The 20,653-nt window shown below is 57.0% G+C and overlaps 1 protein-coding gene across 1 annotated transcript; it reads right to left on the bottom strand.

The window, feature by feature from the left end:
* Window positions 1–1,136: 1,136 nt before the first annotated feature.
* LOC123783683 (SLAM family member 8-like) lies at window positions 1,137–13,711 on the bottom strand. Its single transcript, XM_045784595.2, has 6 exons — window positions 13,587–13,711; window positions 7,164–7,556; window positions 5,295–5,591; window positions 3,637–3,777; window positions 3,353–3,444; window positions 1,137–3,084 (listed from the first exon to the last, which is right to left on the bottom strand). The coding sequence occupies exons 1-6, from the start codon at window positions 13,657–13,659 to the stop codon at window positions 2,992–2,994; spliced, it is 1,089 nt and encodes a 362-aa protein (XP_045640551.1). The 5' UTR covers window positions 13,660–13,711; the 3' UTR covers window positions 1,137–2,991.
* Between the last annotated feature and the right edge of the window lie 6,942 nt (window positions 13,712–20,653).

A 20,653-nucleotide genomic window follows, 5' to 3' on the forward strand; every position in this document is an offset into this window, starting at 1 on the left:
AGGAGATGGAGTTCCAGTCACAGGAAAATGGAGAAAAACCACTGGAGAGACGTTGGTGCCACAATCCTTACAGGATCCGTGTTCCTGGCGTTCACGCTCCAAGTGCCCTCCTGGAACTCACAGGACACACGGAAAAGGACCGAATCCGATCCCATGAAAGGCTGGGAAGGGCTCTGCATTCTGGTGGTTTCTGCCAACAGTCCTGTGTCCCGCCTCGAGGACACATGCAAATATACGTCCACGAGCTTTCCCCTCACAGACTTACAGAGAACTGCACTTAAATATGAGGATGTGATGCCATGTCCTTCGGTTGTTTTCAATATTATACCTTTATTTATTTACTTATTTATTTTAAGTGTGCTCCCCACCGAACGCGAGGCTTGAACTCACAACCCAGGAATCCAGACCTGAGATCAAGAATCAGAAGTTTTACCAACTGAGCCCCCAGAAGCCCTAGAAATTATCCTTTGAAATAATTGACAGCAGTAGCTCCGTTAGTTCCGTCAACTTCGACTCTTGATAAAAACGAGTTCATCACGAGCCGGCCCTGCCCAAGTCTGCTGGACTCACGTCGTGTTCCCAGGAAAGCGTCTTATGTGTCAGCGTTGAAGGACAGAAAGGACATCCCTGGGAGAGCCACCTGGCCCCAGCCACGTCCCTGTCCTTCCCCAGCACGGGGGACGCCGGGCAGCCTGGCTGCAGGAGCAGGTAACGTGACGTCCCCGTGGCCGAGGCAGGGACACCTGTCACCTTCTCCGGAGCACGTCTGGTCCCCGTGGTTGTGGGCAGCCCAGAGCACACACCCAGGTCTGCTGGGGGCACAGGTGGCTGCCTGGGCTGTCCTCACGCTGCCACGCTCACAGTTCTCTGAGATTGGGGACAGACGCTGTGCGGGCACAACAGGGGCAGAGCTCAGGGGACAGAGGAGCGGCCTGGATGCAGCTGCTTCTCCAAGAAGAACCCCAGCTGGGCTCCCTGCTGGCTCAATCCCCCCCCACAGGCTCTGGGACCTGGGTCAGGAGCCCCAGCATTTGTGGGTACAGCAAGGAAGGAGAGAAAATGTGTCCCTTACGAAGAGGTGACCTTACAGTATTTTTCATGGGCTCAGGTGAATGGCTCCCACGTCTCTCGCAATGAAAATATGCACATTTATTTCCTGATTACATAGTTGATACTTGCTTCTGCTTTCCTTCCTGTGGGAGAGGAGCTCCTGCTCTTTCTCACCAGGTCCCGGGTACTACAGAAGGGGAAGTGGGCACTGAGACCGCAGGGGGAGAAGGCGGAGGAGGACAGAGGGGCAGGGGTGAGGATGGGGGAGCCTGGCCCCACAGCCCAAAATTCGGGAAGGAGAGCTGAGGGACATGTGGGCCGCTCTAGGGAACTCTACCTATTTCCTGTTCAGTAAGTACCGGAAACAAGTAAAGATTCCGGATTTCTTTCTTCCCTCCGAAATTGTGAAAATGAAATCCTGTCACTGCAGCGGAGGTGCTGGGCACGGGGCCTGAGACTTTGGAGGCGCTGTAGTAGCAGCCCTGAGTGGGGAGCAAGGAGTGGGGGGGGGCATTTCCTGAGACAAGGAAGCCAGAGATGGTGGAGGACGCAGGTGCTGAGCGCAGGTCGGTGCGGAGTGGGAACCCCCACTTGGGGGCCGGTGGGGCTGGAGGGCAGGGATGGGGCTGAGCAGAAGGCATGGGGCGGGGAGGCTTCCCTGGGCATCAGTGGTGTCACTGGTCACTGAGGCCCCGGGGCAGGGACCCCAGAGAGAGGAGGACACGGGAGATGGGAAGGGTCCTGCCCAAAAGCTCAGAAACCCCACCCTGTGAGCGAAGAACAGCCCTGGGAGGACAGCTGAGGAGTCTGGGAGGGCGACAGGTGGGCGGGGGATCCAGGACAGAGTCCGTCAGGGAACCCGAGGTCACAGGTGGTTGGAGCAGGGAAGGGGAGTCAATGGTGTCACCTGCAGGTCACTGCCAGATGCTCTAGAGGTCCCGGTAAAGTGAGGCCAAGGTGGCGGCTTAGGCGTGGAGCAGGGGCAGCACAGAGACCAGGTGAGGGCTGCAGGGAAGGGGACAGCAGGGTCAGGGGGAGGAGCCAGAGAGAAGAATGCTGGAGATGACATGTCCCCGAGAAGGGACTGAAGTGTAGGGAATAGTCCTCACTGAGTCCCTGAGGAGCTCAGCGTCCTCCGAGGGCACAGGAGAGAGAGGGAGGCAGGTGTCTGTCAATGCAGTCAGTAAAGCTAACTGTCAGGAGCTAGAAACTTCTGCTTTTTCCTGAGCAATAAAGGCTGGGCCACGTGCCAACAGGACAGGACAGAAGGGACGTTGCCAGGATGCGGGACAGCCGAGGGTTGGAGAGATAAGTCCTGGAGCTCCCTTCACTGGGCTCAGTCCCGCCTCCTGGGCTCCCAGCTGTGTAGCCTGGAGAATAGGCTTTCTGGCTCCTTCCACTGATCTGTAAAGTGGGCACAAGGATCCCCACCTCACAGAGAGTCCACGAGGACCCTGTGAGTTAGCGAGCAGAACGGTCAGAACAGTGCGAGTCACAGAGCGGCACTCAGCCAGCGCTCACGGTTACGAATCCACAGGGTCCGTGAATAGCTCTCAGCACGGGACTGACCGCTGGGTGGTGTTCAAGACGGTCCAGGCGGGATACTGGGAATTCACCAGGGCTCGTCCCAGGGGCTGTGGGTCTGAAAGGCAGTTGGATGTCGTAGAGACCAGGGGCAGAGCGGGGCCGTCTGGGGTTGACACGTAGCTGAGGCTGAGCGGTCCTGGAACAGGTTTGTTTACTCAGTTCCCCCCTTGATCTACCCCTGTGTGTGTCTCACGGTGACCTTGTGCGGAACGATTTAGCACAGAAATCACTGACGGTGGATCCATCCAGTCCCTGCTCAGAGCCTCAGAGGTGGAGGAGGCAGGACCCGAGCTGCAGGCGTCATGCTCATGAGACAGGTGTCCCCGGAGGGCAGGATTCTTCCGCTTCTTCTCGTTAAATCGTAACTGTGGCCTGGCCTGGCCTGCTGACCTCACTGTAGACAGTGGTGAGAGGGTTCTCCTCTTCTAGATCAGGGGCACCCCTACCCTGGAATGCAGACAGAGGGCTCCTGGAACAGCTGAGGGAGAGAGCTGCCCAGAGGGACCCGCACAGACCCAGTGCTGCTGACATGACCTCCCCCAGTGTCCAGCACTGCATGGGGCCTGAGGAGAACTTTCTTAGTGAATATCGCGTTGTCTGGAAAGGGTTACCGAGGCATCCAGGCCAGATCGTGCAGATGACTGGGATTGACAGACACACACCCAGGCACAGAGGGACTGGGGAGAACCCAGGCTGCCCCCTCCCCCAGCCTTACCCTGTCCCTCCTGTCTCCAGACTCCCGCTGGCTCAGCTCTGCATAGAGGATGTCACCATCCGGGTCCCTGTGCTCCTCCTGCGATCCTGCACCTGAGTCATGCACAGATGGAGCTGGAGTCTGAGCCTGGAAACCTGGACCCTCCCCCTCCATGACCCCACGGCCATGGCCACAGCAGCCAGCCTCCTGCAGGACATTCCCTGAGTCGCAAAATGCAGGAGAGAGCTAGCTCCAGGAAGAGTGGGGGAAGGATGGGTCTGGGCTCAGGAAGAAGTGCAACCTGCCTCTCCCAGAGTCCACGTTCTTCTTCTCCCCACGTCTCTTCCAAAGGTACAGCCCAGCTCCCAGGATCAGCAGCACGATCGCAACAGCCACCAGGATGCCTGGCAGGGGGTCAGCAGTGGTCTGTCCATGTCGATCTGTTTCTGTCGCACAGAGGGAGTGAGGAAGGTTAAGGCAAGAGAGCAGTGAAGCCGCCCGTGGCCGCGCACACAGAGACGTCTGAGGAGACCTGGTCAGAAGCTGAAGAGGGAGGAGCACGGCAGGTGCTTTCCCTCAGCCAGTGCGCGAGCTCCTGCTTGGGGCCGGGGTGCTGAGAGGAACGGGACATGGTGCCCGCCCTTGAGGAGCCCCTCAGCGGGGGGAGGGCTGAGAACAGGCCAGAGGCAGCCAGCCAGGGCCATCCCAGGGCACGAGAGCTTTACAGCTTGCATCCAGGTCTTCAGGGAGGGCCTCCTGGAGGAGGTGATGGAGAAACCTGGTCTTCAGGGAGGAGTAGGAAATTACCCATTATTCAGGGTGGGTGCGGCATTCCAGGAAGGAGAGCCATGAACAGGAATGTCTGTGTCAACTCTCCAGCCCTGGGAGCTGCCAGCACCCACTGGGGCAGAAGGGAGAGGGACCAGGCAGGGGGAGCCGGGTAGGAGGATGAGAGGGAGGCAGGAGCCTCTCTCCAGAGGGTCCAGTGGGACACTGAGCCATGAGCTTCCTCTGGGATCAGGAATGCTGAGGCACCAGGTTCCCCCGCAGCTGGTGGAGGAGGGGGTGGAGGGACGAGGGGGCAGGCGGGGACCCAGGTCATCATTCATCCAGGGACACACTGACTGGAGCAGACTGCCCGAGGCCGAGGGTGGGACAGGCATGCAAAGGAGAAGCAGACACGGCCCCTACCCTCCAGTGTTCAGGCTGCAGAGGAGACTAATCTCGGCCCAGAGCATCAGCTCTCCGTGTGGGGCCACAGACCGCTCCGTAGAGCAGACGAGATGTGAGGGCAGGACAGCGGCAGCTCCTGCAGGGCCCTGAGCTATGGAGGCTGAGGAGCCCCTGTGCAAACACACTTAATGCTGGAACTGCACCCAGCAGCCGTCCTGTGGGACTGCAGGGGTCACAGGCCCCGGAGCAGCTGCAGTGAAGGGGTCCCTGGACGGGAATAAGTGGGGGAGTGGAGGACCCTTGACTTGGAGATGCTGAGGGCAGAAGGAGGGGCCTGAGCAGAGGCTGGAAGCTGAGGAGAGCAGGACACATCTGGGAACGCAGGCAAGCAGGTGGGTGTGAAGCATATTCCTGAGGCCAGAATTGGGCAGAGGAGCCCTGAGCCCTGTGTCCTGCAGGGAGTTCTTGGCTCAGATCCCTCTGAGGGCACAGAACGCTGACACCCCCCAACTCACTCTTCCTGAAAACCACCCTAGACACACACGGGATGATGGATGAGGGTGGGAGAGGTACCTGCTGGTGTTGCCTGGACCAGCAGGGGTGAGGGGAGGAGAGCAGCCGGGGAGGGACAAGAAAGGGCAGAAGCACATAAGATGTGCCTGCCAGCGTCTTGGACGGGGTGAACCGGTGGCAGGTGACAACTAAAACATGGTGGGACAGGAGCCGGGAACCCTCACCCACGGCCGCATGAGTTCAGGGAGAGCCCCTACCTCTGGCAGGATGCACTCACCGTGGCCACAGACGTCCCCAAGGACCCTGGTGGCAGTTTTCCGGTCCACCTGGTTGCTGACCACACAGGTGAGGCTGGCGTTGGGCTGGCTCAGGGGCAGGGTCACAGCCAGCGTCCAGGGGTTGGGGGCTGGTCCCACGGACGGTCTCTGTTCCTGCTCCCTGGGGAGGCCCTCGCTCTCCCAGGACACGGTCAGGTTCTCCCTGGTTCGCATGGTGTCACAATCCACGGTGACGTTGCACCAGCCTGGTGTGAGGGATGGAACCGTGGCCCGGATCTGGGGAAGGGGCACGGGCTCTGTGGTGGGAGAGACAAGAGGACAGAGGCTCCCGTGAGTGGAGAGCATCACAGCTCCTGCTTTCTCCTGCGGATTCTCCCTGACGCTCTGGCTTCCTCCCCCGAAGGATGGTGACTGCATTTTCCAGATAACTCAGAACAGACCCAAATATACAGCAGGTGCCAAAAAGGAAGGGAGACCCTGACCTGAACTCTATGTGTTTTCAGTAGACTGAACAATTCTTAAAAATCTCCCCTGAAAAAATAAATCCTAGCGCCCCATCCCAATCCCAATTAATTGTAAGAAATGGGCGTCCCCTAGAAGAAGAAGAATTTGGGACTGGATTTGTCCTTGTCCAGGCCCCAGTCCTGATTCTCCTGCTCGGATGGTGCCTGGGACTGCACAGCCCATGGAGCAGATGGTCATTGGCCGCTATGGGAGCCCGGAGGTGGACCGTGGGCTCCCACCGGGAGAGACTCTGCTGCAGGACACATTGGTGCCCCTACGATTGGCCACCACCAGTGTGGCTGGAACGTGCACTGAACTTGGGGTCTATACAGGAACACAAGGGACAGACCGACAGTCAGTCTACGGAATCTCGCCGACCTGAGCGGCACAGGCCACTCTCTCTGGAGCAGGACGTCTCCCTGCGCAGGGGGAGTGTGGGGAGAGAGAGCTGCTCACTGAGCTTCTTAGGAAGGGCTGACTGTGAGCGTCTCCTACGTCTGTGGAGGGTTAGAGCCGGACCCGTGAGTCTGAGTGAGCTGCCTTGGGCCGGTGCTTAGAAGGACAGGGGACGGGGTGGGGAGAACCACACGTGGGCTTCCACAGCCTGCTAGGTGACGAGTGTCCCCCAACCGTGGCCATGTGCTGACCCTCAGAACCTGCAAGTGTCTTAGGTTCCATGACAAAGGGAAACTGAGGCTGCTAACCAGCTGACGCTAAACCAGAGAAGGTCTGGATTCCCAGATGGGCCCCATGTGATCACAGGGTCCGCACAAGTGGAGGGGGCAGGAGAGGAGGAGGGAGGGACTCAGGGCCAGAGGCACTCATCCCTCCAGTGCCGGCTGTGAAGGGGGAGGAAGGGCCACGAGCCAAGGCATGCGGGCGCCACTAGAAGGAGGGACAGGAACAGAAATGGATTCTCCCCGGAGCCTCCAGAGAGGAGCAGCCCTGCTGACACCTGGAGTTCATGGCCGAGCCTCTGGGGTCTGAGTCCTGCCCCGCAGCCCAGGAGGACACTCAGGTGGTGGTGTGGTCAGCCCCTGAAGGTCAGTCACCTGTTACAGCAGCACTAGACAGCTGACAGTCACACTGAGCACCCTGAGTGCTATGGGGACAGTGAGTGTTATGGCCAAGTCCCCATTTCCCCCCGCTCCGTGTTCCCCTCCTGAGGCACAGAAGTGATTCATCCCCGGTGTGAACCTCAGCTCTGCCTGCATTTCTGCTGAACACACGGCATCTACTTCCAGGGGAGAAGATCGAGTCTGAAGGCTGCAGTCTGGAAGGGATCCTGCCATCGGGGCGCGTGGACACTCCAGGGACAGAGTTAGGTGGTCAGCTATGGGGCTGGCGGAGGGGCCGCCACGTACCATAGACCGTCAGGTGGAAATCCTGGTCAGTTTGTGTTCCGTCACTGTAGCAGACTCGAGCCCGGTACAGCCCGCTGTCCTCAAGGGTCAGGTTGTCAATCCTCAGGGTCGTTGTGTTGAACACATGGACCCTCTTCTCAAACTTGTCCTGGAAGTTGAACCATTCTGGAACATCTGACCCAGGAATGACCTGCAGTATGGCTGTCCAGTTGGACCCTAATGCAATGCCCCAAAACATCTTCTCCAGCTCGACTCCTGGGGGTAATTCCGGACTTCTGATCACATGAAACAACACAGAATGTCCTTGCGTCCTCTTCAGAGAAACAGGGATTCCAGAATCCTCCACTCCGGAACCACGGACTCCAGAGCTCTGGGTCATAGCACCGCAGACGCCTAGGGCAGAGGACACGGGAAATGTGAGAGGTTTTCGTTAGGAATAAAGGAGGAACCCCTAGAACCATCTTCTTCATGAGATCCGTCCCGTGTGCACCCCGGACTCTTGGAAGGCGGGAGAGAGCCGTGAATGGGAGGCGAGGCTGGGATCCCTCCTGGTCCCAGGGTATCGTCCCCTTGAACAGGTCCTGCTAACTTGCTCACCTTCGGTGCCCTGACCCCTGACAGCGCGAGCAGAAGTTCAGGAGAGGTCGGAGCAAAAGCACAAGCATGTTTTCGCTCCATACCGAGTGCATTAGTGCAGGAGGCAGCCTCTCACGGGGCTGCAGAGACCCTCCAGCCCACAGGCCGGGCATGCTCTGCCCCTGGAGTGGGGGCCGCCCCAGGACTGGCCTCTAAGGAGCAGAGTGCTGCTCACATGATGGACGGCCCTCAGGGACAGCAGGTCCTACACGAGGGTGACACCGTCTTGCTGTTATCCTGTGTCCTGCTCGCTGTGACGATGCCGTCGGCCGTGTTGTGGGCGGCCCTGTGGAGAGGCCCCTATGGGGAGGGATGGACGGCAGCCTCTGGCCAACAGCCAGGGAGGGATGAGGCCCCAACCGGGCCCACACAAGCTGTACAGGGCCGGGCTGGACAACACTGTTACCAGGTCCCTCCTAGCACGCCGGGACACAAATGCCATGGGTCCCCCTGGCACGGTGCTCCACGCCTCTCATCAGAAATTAAATTGGCCAAAACCTTGATTTTGGTCTCTCAGCCTCCAAAACCGTGAGACAGTGATTCTGTTGTTTAAGGTGCCAGGTACACTGTCTTGTTTCGGCCCCAGGAAACTGAGGCAGGAGGCCAGGGAGTGCAACCCCACCCCTCGTGGACCCGGTGAGGGGTCCTGAGGACCCAGTCCTGGGCTCTTGGCCAGCATGTCCACGAGGCGTGAGCTCTGGGTGACACAGACCCAGGTTCAAGGTCCAGATCCACCCTTTACTGGCTGAACGGCCTTGGGCGACTTCCTAAACTGCCTAAGCCTGGAGCTTCCATGTGGGAACCCCGGGGACGAAGGGTGAGCGTGTCCATGGGGCTCTTGCCAGGATTCAGTGTGACGAGACATGAGAAAGCGCCCACAGGAAGTGTCTCCTTCTCGTTGTCCTCACTGTGTCAGGGCCTGCGGTGGGCTTTACAGGTAGCGGGACCCACCTGCCGCTCGCTCATCTGAGACCACACGTTCCCATGAACGGGATCCCCATTCCCCACGTGTCAGCGGCTCTGTCAGATTCTGAGCAGGACAACCCACCGAATCCGGCAGGTGGCAGAGCGTTGTCCCCGTTCCGAGGATGAGAAGCTCTCATTTCAGCCACACTCAGCAGCTTTTAAACTCTTGAATTTTAAGCAGATCGTGCTTTCCAGTAACGGCGGGATGCTGGAGGTGGAAACGCAGCCTCTCCCCAACCTCTGAGCCCCGCTGCCCAGTTGCCCTTCCCACAGGCAGGGGCTCTTCCAGGTTCCTGTGTGTCCCTCCAGAGGGGGTCTCTGCACTGACAAGGGCCTATGTGTGTCTCCTCGTGCACGACCCCACACCGCCCGCTGCTCTGCTCCGCCCTCGTCTCTGTGCGGCTCGGGTAGGGCTGCACCTGCGACTGCTCGCGGGGCAGAGCCTCATGGACAGCTGCCCACGGCCCCACATGGCTCTGGTCCCTCCACGTGCGACGGGCAGTCACGTTGCTCTTGTCGCTGCAAACACGGTCCCGCTGAGCAGCCTGGGGTTGGATGCTCTGAATACACGGATGGACGTCAGTCACACGCGGGGCACATATGTCACACTCGTGCACGGAAGTCACAAGGTGCACATGCATCACACGTGGGGGCACACATGTTATAGGCGGGGACACATAGTCACACGTGGGGCACACACATCACACTCGGGTGTATATCGGTCACATGTGAGTGTGTGTGCATCACACACGGGGGTGTAGATGTCGCACACGGGAGTATATACAACACAGACAGGTGCATAGGTACCAGGAGTGCGTGTACATGTGTCACACACGGTTCTGTGGACAGCACACGTGGGTGTGGAGACACTGGGACAACCCACTGGGTGGGTCTAACAGACCAAAGGCAGGTCCCTCTCAGCTTCGACAGACCTCGCTCACCGCCATCCTGACAGTGACCCCAGCTGCTCTCCTCCCAATAATGCTCAGGGTTCCCACAGCACATGGTGACCGAAGGTTTCAATCTTTGCAAAAGAATAAGGGAAAATTATATCACGTCATCTTCTAAAGAGCATTTCTCCTGTACATGAGCCCGGTCATCATGTTCTAGGACTGTTGATCCCCTTTTCTGGCCGCTGTGAGCTGTCTGCTCATGTCCTCTGCCCATGATTCTGGTTTTCTTTTTAACATTCAGGAGCTAGACCTATTTTAAGAAAATTAGCCTGTTTTCTATTGCAGTTTATATAGTTTCCAGTTTGCTTTTCACCATTGTCTTGTACTGATGGCCCTGCTACTGTCCTCATGAAGCTAAACGTACGTATCATTTAAGGCTTACTGGTTTATCTCCGGCATGAAAAGATCACCCCCCCCAACATCAAAGTGTGCTCCTAATGCTCTCTCGTTTCCTTCTAGAACCTTCTTGACTTCAGCGTCCTGTGTGAATCTGACGCACAGGGAACGTGCTTGGGTCTCAGACCGGGAGGTCTAGTGCAGCAGGGCGGTCGGCACCCTGGACGGGAGGATCCGGAGGCGTGAGACCAGGTCCTCTGTTCCCTTGAGCACGTGGACGGGAGCAGTGACCTCCCTGCCTCCAGCCTTCCTCTGGGACGGGGACACAGTAGCCGTGCAGCCCTCCCAGAATGCGTGCTAGGATGTCAGGAGAGGAAGGCGTTCCCATCCGTGTGAGCTGCTCTCAAAACCACGATGGTGATTCTTGACCGAGCACACCTGGGACCAGCTGGCCTTCCCAGGTGCCAGGATGGAGTCCACGTCTCTCCCCAGCTGCCCCTGTCGGGGGCTCCTCCTGGGATCAGGGATGGGCCCCCGGGACACAGACACCCATGGCGCGATCCCATAGGTGGCCACGGGAGTAGAGTCCAGCCGGGGCCTTCCTGAACGAGAGGACACTCCTGGCTGTGTCCACAGAGCTGGCTTCCATGGTCCCAGTCACATCCCCGTCACCAGGTGGCTGAGACCCCCGAGCTGCTGGGCAGAGTGGTGTCTATCGTGCCCGGGACTCGGTGTGGGCATGTTTGCTCCCCTCGGCGGGTCGTCTCGGGATTGTGAAGTGTTCTGTGTCATCCAAAGCTATCCTACGGATTCTGGGGTTGATTCCAGCAGAAGTTCGAGGGCTGCCCCCTCCCAAAAGTCAGCGCCATGAAGATGTGCGTCCTCTCTGTGCGGCCGCAGACACACTAGACCCGTGCACACACAGGACATCCGCGTAAGTCGATCGGGGTTCCTGGTAGCCCGTGAAGGGTGGACTTCGACTCTTCCTGCGACTGGGCTTCCTCATGAATTAATGCACAGAACCACAGTGTCCCATCACACCCGCGTCCCCACCACAGTCCTCACAGCCAGGGCTCGTCTCGTGTGGAAATACACAGAGTCTGGAGCCCACAGGACGCTAACCCCGAGTCAGAGAAGCGGCCCTTGTTCCAACAGTGGGAACTGTGCCTGGGGCTCCCGAGGGACAGCAGATCCGGCCCCAGGGCAGCCCCTGCCTGCGGGCTGCTCCCCAGGAATTCCGAGCCCACGCTGTCCTTCTTAGTGCCCCCCGCGTGGGTCAGAGGCGTCCGCCCCAGGGGAACAGGGTGACAGGAGAGGGCGTTTCTGCGGAGCTCGGGCAGCAGCTGCGCGGCACCGGCAAGGCTGCTCGCCCGCGGCTCCTTGGCGGCTCCCCGCTGCAGCTCGCGGTCCTGAGCGGCCCAAGCAGACCGGGGTCTACACACCGGGGCAGGAGCCGGGGTCCTGCAGCAGGGGCTCTGCAGTCCCAGCTCGACAGCAGAGACAGAGACCGCAGAGGGCCAGGGCACTGCAGGGGAGCCTTGGAGAGAGCATCTCCTCCCTCCTTGGGGGCCATGGACGTGACAACAGAGAGGCCAGAGCTCTGGGTTCTGAAAGGTCTCCAAATAGGCTCCCCACTGTCCGTCCCTGTCAGGATGCAGGACGAGGACAGGACAGGAGGGAGACACAGAGCAGAGGCCTCGGAGAAGCCATAGGTCTGTCCCATCCAGAAGGAGACCCCCAATATCAGATGTCACAGTTGGAGGGCTTCGAGTGACCTTTCACAGAGAACGGACTCACTCAGGGGGGAACTTGTCATGGGTCACACAGTGCAGTGCCAGACCTAGAGCCAGATTCCTTCTCCCCCAACCCCGTGCCTCCCCTGCAGGGAGCTGCCCTACAGCTCTCCCCCTACCCTCCCTCTGCCCTGCCCTGCCCTGCACAGAGGTCCTCCCTCCCAGTACTGCTGTCTGCTCAGAGGGGTCCAAGCAGTGCTGGGTCTCACGCCCCAGCTCTTGTCCCTGGAGAGGGGACTCAAGTACTCAGCGAGCTTTGGCAGGGATGTGGGGCGAGCTGAGGGTTAACCAGCAACTGCTGGGAAGGGGGGAACCCGGGAGAGAGGAGGCTCAGCCCTCAGGCTGCAGGGGAGGAGCTGCCCAGAAGCTGGACGGTGAGCCTCAGCCTGAGCAAGCGGGAAGCCCACTCAAGACGGGGGAAGGCAGGAGAGCGCTCAGGTCTGCAGAAGGTGCTGAACCCAGAGAGGGACAGAAGAGCAGGGGTGGGGCGGCTTTGAGCAAGAGTCATTGTTTATTTAAATAAGATGAAAGTTAACCTCAACCATCAACATAAATTTTTTTTCCATTTCTCTATCCCTTTCGTCCTCCGCCCTTTCCTCCTCCCTCCCTCCCTCCCTCCCTCTCTCCCTCCCTCCCTCCTTTCCTTCCTTCCTTCCTTCCTTCCTTCCTTCCTTCCTTCCTTCCTTCCTTCCTTCCTTCCTTCCTTCCATAATCTTCCAACCTAGAGTTATATGGAGGAAAATGTATGTAATTTCACATATGTCTCCAGTTCAGTAAAATTGAGAAGAGAGAAGGCCCACATGTTGTTGACAGAAAGTTACCTTGTTAAAAAGGTCTTGCAAAGCTCATTTCTGTTGCGTTATCTCCCTGTTCACAGGTGTCCTGTGATTCCAGAAATTTCCTAGAATCCCTGCAGCTCATGGAGGGGCTGGTGCGCTCACACCAAGGATTATAAACAATAAAACCTTTCCAAGCTGTCCCCAGAATTCACAGTTGGAGATCTCACTGTTTTCTCATTTGTTCTTACTTAATTGTAACACATATGCAGATAGTCTCAGATGAAGTAAGAACAGGGAAATCCGACTCTTGTGAAAAGAGTCTTTGAGTTCCCTTTTTGGTGCCCCCTCTGCTTCCCTCCTGCCCCCACGGGGCACCCCCACATATAGCCCAGGTCAGCAGTCTCCTATTCCGGGCTCACCCTTACACACAGCAGGTGCGCCCAGACCCTTGGATTCTGGGGGCTCCTTTCCTTACTTTGCACACAGATCTTCATTGGACTCAGGGCCCTCATCCTGCCCAAGGAGCCGGACTAGAGCGGCTTCCTCCAGCTCAGACAGGGGCTCTGGGCCGGCCCCTCCTGCACACAGCAGCTGCAGATGCTGCCGAGTCCCCTGGGCATTGCAGACGGGGTGCCTATCCCCACCCCTGGGTCCCCCAGCCGCTCCCTTATCTCCTCCATCCCTCTCCCCAGGAGGCTCTGCGCTCTCCTGGCCTCCCCCCTGGTAGGGGTTCCCTTCATGCAGCCTGGCAGGCAGGGCTCAGGGTTCCCAGCCTGGCTTCAGCCACCAGCTCCCTTTGTTCCCTCCGTTCACCCCGGGCTCTGAACCAAATGCACGGCGTGTGCTCGGTCATCACAGAGCTGGTTCTCTGGTTCTTCAGTCAAGACCTGAGAGGGCCCAGGGGCTCCTGCCTCCCACCCACCCAGGGGCCCTGCCTCCCAGGGAGCCCGGACCACTCACTGAGGAGAAGGCTGGTGAATCTCAGGAGCCAGGAGGCCCCGCCCAGGTGGGGGTCTTGTGAGCAGGTGCCCATGGCCGGCAGCCTCTCTGCTGGCTCGGCCTGCGTCTATGAGGTTGCACAGGAAACATCCAGAATACAGATGTAAGAAGGGAGGAAGGATTCTTTAACCGGAAGAGCCCTTAGCTCCTCCACACCCCAAGGGCGGGGCTGTTAGTTCCTGGACTCACTGTCCAGTCTAGAGCAAGCCATTCCCATCTCTCCTGTTACCTCTGCACCTGCAGTGAGGCCTCAGGAGATAATTGCAGAATAAATGTAGGAACAGCCCCCCATCTAGGAGGCCCGGAGCTGGAGAGGCCCCGTCCCTGTGCTCACAACCAGCTGGGTGGTCTCCCCTCCCCAGCCTGCACCCTTAGGACCCCTGACCTGCGTCCCTGGGTCCCACTCAGACCAGGCCGCCCTGCTCGCCAGTGCCAGCCGATGGACAGCACAGAGTCACATCCTAGAGCCAAGGACGCAGGGCCTCTCCTGCTTTGGGCCTGTCTTCTGTCCCTACACCATTTCACGAGTCACGTTTCCTTTCTGATTTTCTAGGAACTTCCCTGTCAGTGTCTAAGTGAGAAGCTAGGAACTCGAGAACACAGCACTCCTGGGAAGTGTCCCCCCCACACCCCAATGCACATGAGGCCATGTCCCTAGTGCTGTTGCCCCAGGGCTCTGTCTGTGGCCTAGGCCGGCCCTGCCCCCACACACAACACCGAGCCCACCCCCACCGGACCAGTGCCACAGCCCCCCTTCCCTGTGAGGCTCTGCCAGCCCTGGGCCCGCGCTCACACACAGGCAGGGGTGGAGAGGGACGCGTACCTCTGGCCCCAGGCTCAGTGGCCTCAGACTCATGGCCACCTATGGAGGCTCAGGCCCGGCCTCTTCTTCCAGGATGGGTTCCCACAACCTCTGAGAACCCTGTCCTCCTGGGGACCCGAGGGGAGCAACTCCATCACTCATCCCTGGCCGGTGCCCCGTTCCCCGCCCCCCTGGGCTCCCCCTCAGTTGCTCAGACCCTCAGATGCCAAGGCTGGACCCCAGGACTGGCCCAGGGGCCCCGCACTCAAGGTGGTCAGCCTGGTGGCCGTTAAATCCACTTTCTGGATGTGAGACCCAAGTCCTGAGGGTTTGGACCACCCACAGAGGTCACACAGCAGAGCCAGAGTCAGGGTCTGGACTCCTAACAAGGAGCTCTGAGAAATCCTGCCTCACTGCTGCTGTCCCATCTCATTGTGTGGCCTGCAGCAAGTCACCGTGTCCCGTCTGGGCTCCCCCGACCTGCTCTGCGCCCCTCAGACCAGAGAGCACTCAGCAGTGCCTTGTTCCCCCGCTCCCAGCCAGTGATGGGAGATCCCTTCCATGGGCCGTCCCGGAGCCTGTGGGTACGAAGTCTTCGGACAGAGTCCTGATCTGGGCAGCTTCTCCCTTGGTCCCTTCAGGGTGATGGGGACCAAGTCAGCTGTGCCCCTGTCCCTGTCCCTACAGCCCTGGGTGAGTCCTCTCAGGGTGAGGACTGTTTGCTTGTGGAAACCACAGCTTGAGGTGGGGCTCGGGGCCCAGGAGGGAGCCCCCAGCAGTTGCTGGCCAGGGAACCCGGAGGCTCACCCAGCTCACGTTCCATGCTGGGGCAGCCCCTGGAACTTGTTACACCTGCTGATACTACTCTCTGTCCCCTCCCGCCGTCCTGTGCAGCAAGAGAACTAAGGTCACCGGGCCTCCGTGTGTCTAGTTCTCTGTGGGTCACAAGCTCTGTCCCTGTGAGGGGCAGCGGGGGCTCAGCATTACCATCAGTTTTCCAGATGAATAAATTCAAGACCATTTAGGTGATCTGATGAGTCCCCGGTCTGGACGCCGGGATGGGGCAGAGCCAGGCCCAGGTCTCAGGCCTCCTAGGTCACTGAGCTTTCCAGATCCAAGTCCCTCCCAGACCTTGAGAAGCCACACTGAGGGGGAGGGAGGCCAGGCCTGACCCCGGGCAGCCTCTCCCCTTTCTTACACCCCAGGCAGAGGAAACAAGCTTGTGGTTGCAATACTGTGACCTCTGAGGTTCACGGCGGCCCTCTGCTGACCACAGCTGCCCCCCTGCACTGGCTGAGTCACACTCGGGCCAGTGCCTTCAGCCCAGCGCAGGGTGGGGGTGGCTTCTCCCACACTCAGGCTCTTCCAGAGACTTCCATCCCGTCTGGGTACAGCTCTGTGGTGGGTAGAGAGCTCATGACCCTGAGCCCGGGGACTGGCGCTGGGCAGTGTGGCTTCTGTGCGGACAGCGGGCTTCAGGCTGGAAACCCTCCTGGAGGTGCAGGGACTCAGTCCGCGGCCGGGGGAGCGCGGGCTCTCGGACCAGACACCGTGAGGCTGACTCTCCTCTTCCCCCCCCTTCCCTGCGTGTCCCTGGACACAGGACCAAATGTCCCCGTGCCCGAGCTCTCAGCACAGCTCTCAGCACACCTGAGAGCCCGAGCTCTCTGCAGGAGTCACTGGGGGAGTCCCTGGGCCTGTGCGGGGCCGGTGAGGTCACCCCGCCCCAGGAGACTCCTGTTGGCTCCAGAACGCCCTTGTCCGAGAGACCTTGTGCACGAGAATGTGCTGGCTCTCCTGCTGGACCAGGTTCCCAGGAGCAGCCCCTCCTGCCTCTCCATTGCCCTCATGTCCTTTTGGAGGAACAGGACTGACTTGGAGACAGGCAGCCCCTGAGGGTAGAAGCTCTGTCCGTGAGCCAGCGCCTGTCTGCATTTCCACACAGGAGCCCAAAGCCCCCATCCAGTGAGGACGCGTCAGTGGGAATCAGAACGTCCTTCCCGACGTGGACACTGGATTCCTCATCCCCCCGAAGAGCAACGCCGTGATCCCCGGGAGTCAGTGATCCTGGCTTGGCCGTCCAATGGGAAGGGACAGGTGAGGAACAAGACATGCACCACTTCCCACGGGCTCTGGAACAAACAGGGGACGACTGGGGGACGTGTGCCCCGAGCTTGCAGCCGCTGGGTAGGGGGATCAGAGGGCCTGTGGGCTCCCCACTGCCTGGCGTCGGACACAGCAAGCTGAGAGCAACCGGAGAAGGAAGGAGACGTCCCACTTGGGGTTGGTGTGGGAGCTGAGCCCTGCCCTTCCCACCATCAGCATTCGGGACAGCAGCTCCGTCCCGGCCCAGGGGCCTCCTCCCTGTGACCCTCAGAGCCCTGGGACCCCACAAGGGATGCTGCCATCTGTGCCCAAACCCTCAAGCCCTCCTTCATGGGGGTGGAAGCCCTCCCTCCCTGAGATGCCGTCCCAGGGGCAGAACCCGTCCTTGAGCTCAGAACTGCCCCTGATTCTCCAGACCCCGGAGAGCTGCTTGGCCCATCCCAGCGCGGTATGGATCCCACTGCTCAGCCCCCCTTTCTCTTTCTGGGCCCGCTGCCTAGGATCCTGTGAGGAGGGGAGGCAGCTCACTGTCCCCATTCTCTGCAGGATGGATAGATCTCGGGGGACCTGCTTACCAGCATCTGAGTCACAGAGCAGGGCCCCCACCCCGACCTGGGGGAACATGGACCGCTGACGGCTGTGCGGGTGTTGCTGAATGGGGACCTTGCAATAGCACCTTTTCCTTTTCTCACACACCCATCCTTTCACACACCAAATGGTGTTTCCTTTAGTAACGAATATTTTAGCCACTCTCTTTCCTTATGAAGATGATTGTGATGAATTCCCTACCCTCTGTATCCTCCAAATCTACTCAAAACAGTCCCACAAACTGGAGAATAATCTGGCCTGAAGGGCTCAGGTGGCATCTATGCGTGTGGAGAAGAAATCCCTTCCCGATTCCCTGTGCTTGAAACGACCGCCCCACCCGGCACCAAGGAGCACAGCGCGTGTGCAGACCGAACCCGGTCCTGGGCAGATCTAGAACTCCCCGCAGGAGTGGCTGCTTCGCGGCCTGAAGCAGAAGTGTCCAAGATGCGCCGGGAGCATCGGGCACCTCGGAGGAGGAGCCTGCAAAAGAGCACCCAGGGGCGACTCTAGGACTCTGCGAGCAGCAGCCTAAGAGACCTGATTCTGAAGAGTTTTCCTCAGGAAAGGATGCTGTACTTTGTCAAGTGCTTTTCCTGCAACAATCGAGAGGATCACATGGTTCTTGTCTCTTCTCTTAAGACGATCTATTATGTTGATTGATTTCCAAGTGTTGAACCACCCTTGCAGCCCAGGAATAAATCCCACCGGGTTGTGGCGAACCATCCTTTCAATAAATTGGTGGGTCCTGTTGGCTAGGATCTTGGTGAGTATTTCGGCATCCGTGTTCCTCAGGGATGTTGGTCTGTAATTCTCCTTTTGGTCTTTGTCTGGTTTTGGGATCAGGGTAATCCTGGCCTCAAAGAATGAGTTTGGAAGTTTTCCTTCTATTTTTATTTTTTGAAACAGCTTCAGTAGAACAGGTATTATTTCTTCTTTAAATGTTGGTGGAATTCCCCTGGGAAGCCATCTGGCTCTGGACTCTTGTTTTTTGGGAGGTTTTTGATTCCTGCTTCAATTTCCTTGCTGGTTATTGGTCTGTTCAGATTGTCCATTTCTTCCTGTTTCAGTCTTGGTAGTTTACAAGTTTCTAGGAACTCATCCTTTTCTTCTAGACTGCTTATTTTGTTGGCATATAGTTGCTGGTAATAATTTCTGATAATTGTTTCTATTTCCTTGGTGTTAGCCATGATCTCTCCCCTTTCATTCATGATTTTATTAATTTGGGTCCTTTTCCTTTTCTTTTGGATAAGTCTGGCCAGAAGTTTATTAACCTTATTAATTCTGTCAAAGAACTATCTTCATCTTTCATTGATCTGTTCTGCTGTTTTTCTGGTTTCTATTTTATTGATTTCTGCTGTAATCTTTATTATTTCTCTTCTCCTGCTTGGTTCAGGCTTTATTCGTTGTTCTTTCTTTAGGTCCTTTAGGTCTAAGGTTCGCTTGTGCATTTGGGATTTTTCTAATTTTTTGAGAGAGGCTTGGATGGCTATGTATTTCCCTCTTAGGACCACCTTCGCAATATCCCATAGGTTTTGGATGGATGCGTTTTTGTTCTCATTAGTTTCCATGAATTGTGTGAGTTCATCTTTAGTTTCCTGGTTGACCCAATCAATCTTTAGCAGGATGCTCTTTAACTTCCATGTGTTTGAGTTCCTTCCAAATTTCTTCTTGTAGTTGAGTTCCAGTTTCACAGCATTGTGGTCTGTAAATATGCATGGGATAATCTCAACACTGAAAAAACAAATAATCCAGTCAAGAAATGGACAGAAGTCATGAACAGACACTTCTCCAATGAAGACATACAAATGGCCAACAGACACATGAAAAAATGTTCAACATCACTAGCCATCAAGAAAATACAAATCAAAACTACAATGAGATACCACCTTATACCAGTTAACATGGCAAAAATGAATAAGACAGGAAACAACAAGTGTTGGAGAGGATGTGGATAAAGGGGAAGCCTCTTACACTGTTGGTGGGGATGCAAGCCGGTACGGCCACTCTGGAAAACAGTATGGAGGTTCCTCAAGATGTTAAAAATAGATATACCCTATGACCCAGCAATTACACTACAGAGTATTTACCCCAAAGATACAGATGTAGTGAAAAGAAGGGGCACATGCACCCCAATGTTCATAGCAGGAATGTCCACAATAGCGAAACTGTGGAAGGAGCCGAGATGCCCTTCAACAGATGACTGGATAAAGAAGATGTGGTCCATATATACTATGGAATATTACTCAGCCATCAGAAAGGATGAATACTCACGATTTGCATCAACATGGTTGGAACTGGAGGGGATTATGCTAAATGAAATAAGTCAAACAGAGAAAGACAATTATCATATGGTTTCACTCATATGTGGGACATAAGGAATAGCATGGAGGATCACAGGGGAAGGGAGGGAAAGCCTAACGCGAAGAAATCAGAGAGGGAGACAAACCATGAGAGACTCTTGACTCCAGGAAACAAACTGAGGGTTACAGAAGGGAGGGGGTGGGGGGATGGGGCAGCTGGATGATTGGTGTTAAGGAGGGCATGTGTTGTGATGACCCTGAGTTTATACGCAACTAATGAATCATTGATCACTACATCAAAAACTAATGATGGACTATATGCTGCCTAACTGAACATAAAAAAAAAAAAAAAAAGAAAGAAAAGAAACGTGATTGTGGATTGTGACCCAAAGCACAGTATGTATCAATGAGTTCATCCTGGTCCAGATGAATGTGTAAATGCATAAATAGACATGAGACGGTCTCCCAGCGGAGGAATTTGTGACAATGTGTGTAGACAATCCATTGTCAGGAGGCGAAGCATTTGTCCCCACTCCCGAGGTGAGGCTGCACCCAGAGCCTCCCTTCTGCGAGGACAGTGAGGACAGGGAAGGAGTGACTTCACAGTGACAAACACTCCCTTTGGCAGGGGACGGCGGTCAACATCTCCAGGGTCAGTCTTGCAGATGGTGCCGATCACTGATGTGATAAAATGGCTCTGGGGTCTTCTTACCAAAGTCTCCAAACCCCTCTATCCTCAGAGAAACATCAGATAAATCCCAACTGAGGGACCTCCTACCGAGCACCTGCCGGTCCTCCTCAAAACTGCCATCAAAACAAGGAAGGTCGGAGAGACTGTCCCAGGCGCGGAAAGCCCAAGGAGACACGGCGGCTCCACGGAATGTGGGGTCCTGCCCGGAGTCCGGAACAGAACGAGGACACCGGGTCAAGCTAAGGACCACAGAATAAGGTGTAGACTATCCTTACGTCATATTAGAACATTGACTGTGACAAATATTGAGTTAACTTGTTAATTAAAGGGTAACTCTGTGAGGACTGGATGGAACTCACTCCACTATCTTCCCAGTATTTTGGAACTCTAAAACTGTTATAAAAATAAAGTGGTGTTTTCTTTTTTATCAAGTGCTACCCTTGTGAGCTCATGTCCCTTCTGGTTATTGGATCGAAAGCAAGACACTCACATGTGTCCAGGCACCATTTCCACAAAGAGCAGCAAGATCTGTGTGTGCCCC

Source organism: Ursus americanus, chromosome 2 (genome assembly GCF_024610735.1).
Source record: "Ursus americanus isolate L20-20 chromosome 2, mUrsAme1.1.p, whole genome shotgun sequence".
NCBI lineage: Eukaryota > Metazoa > Chordata > Mammalia > Carnivora > Ursidae > Ursus > Ursus americanus.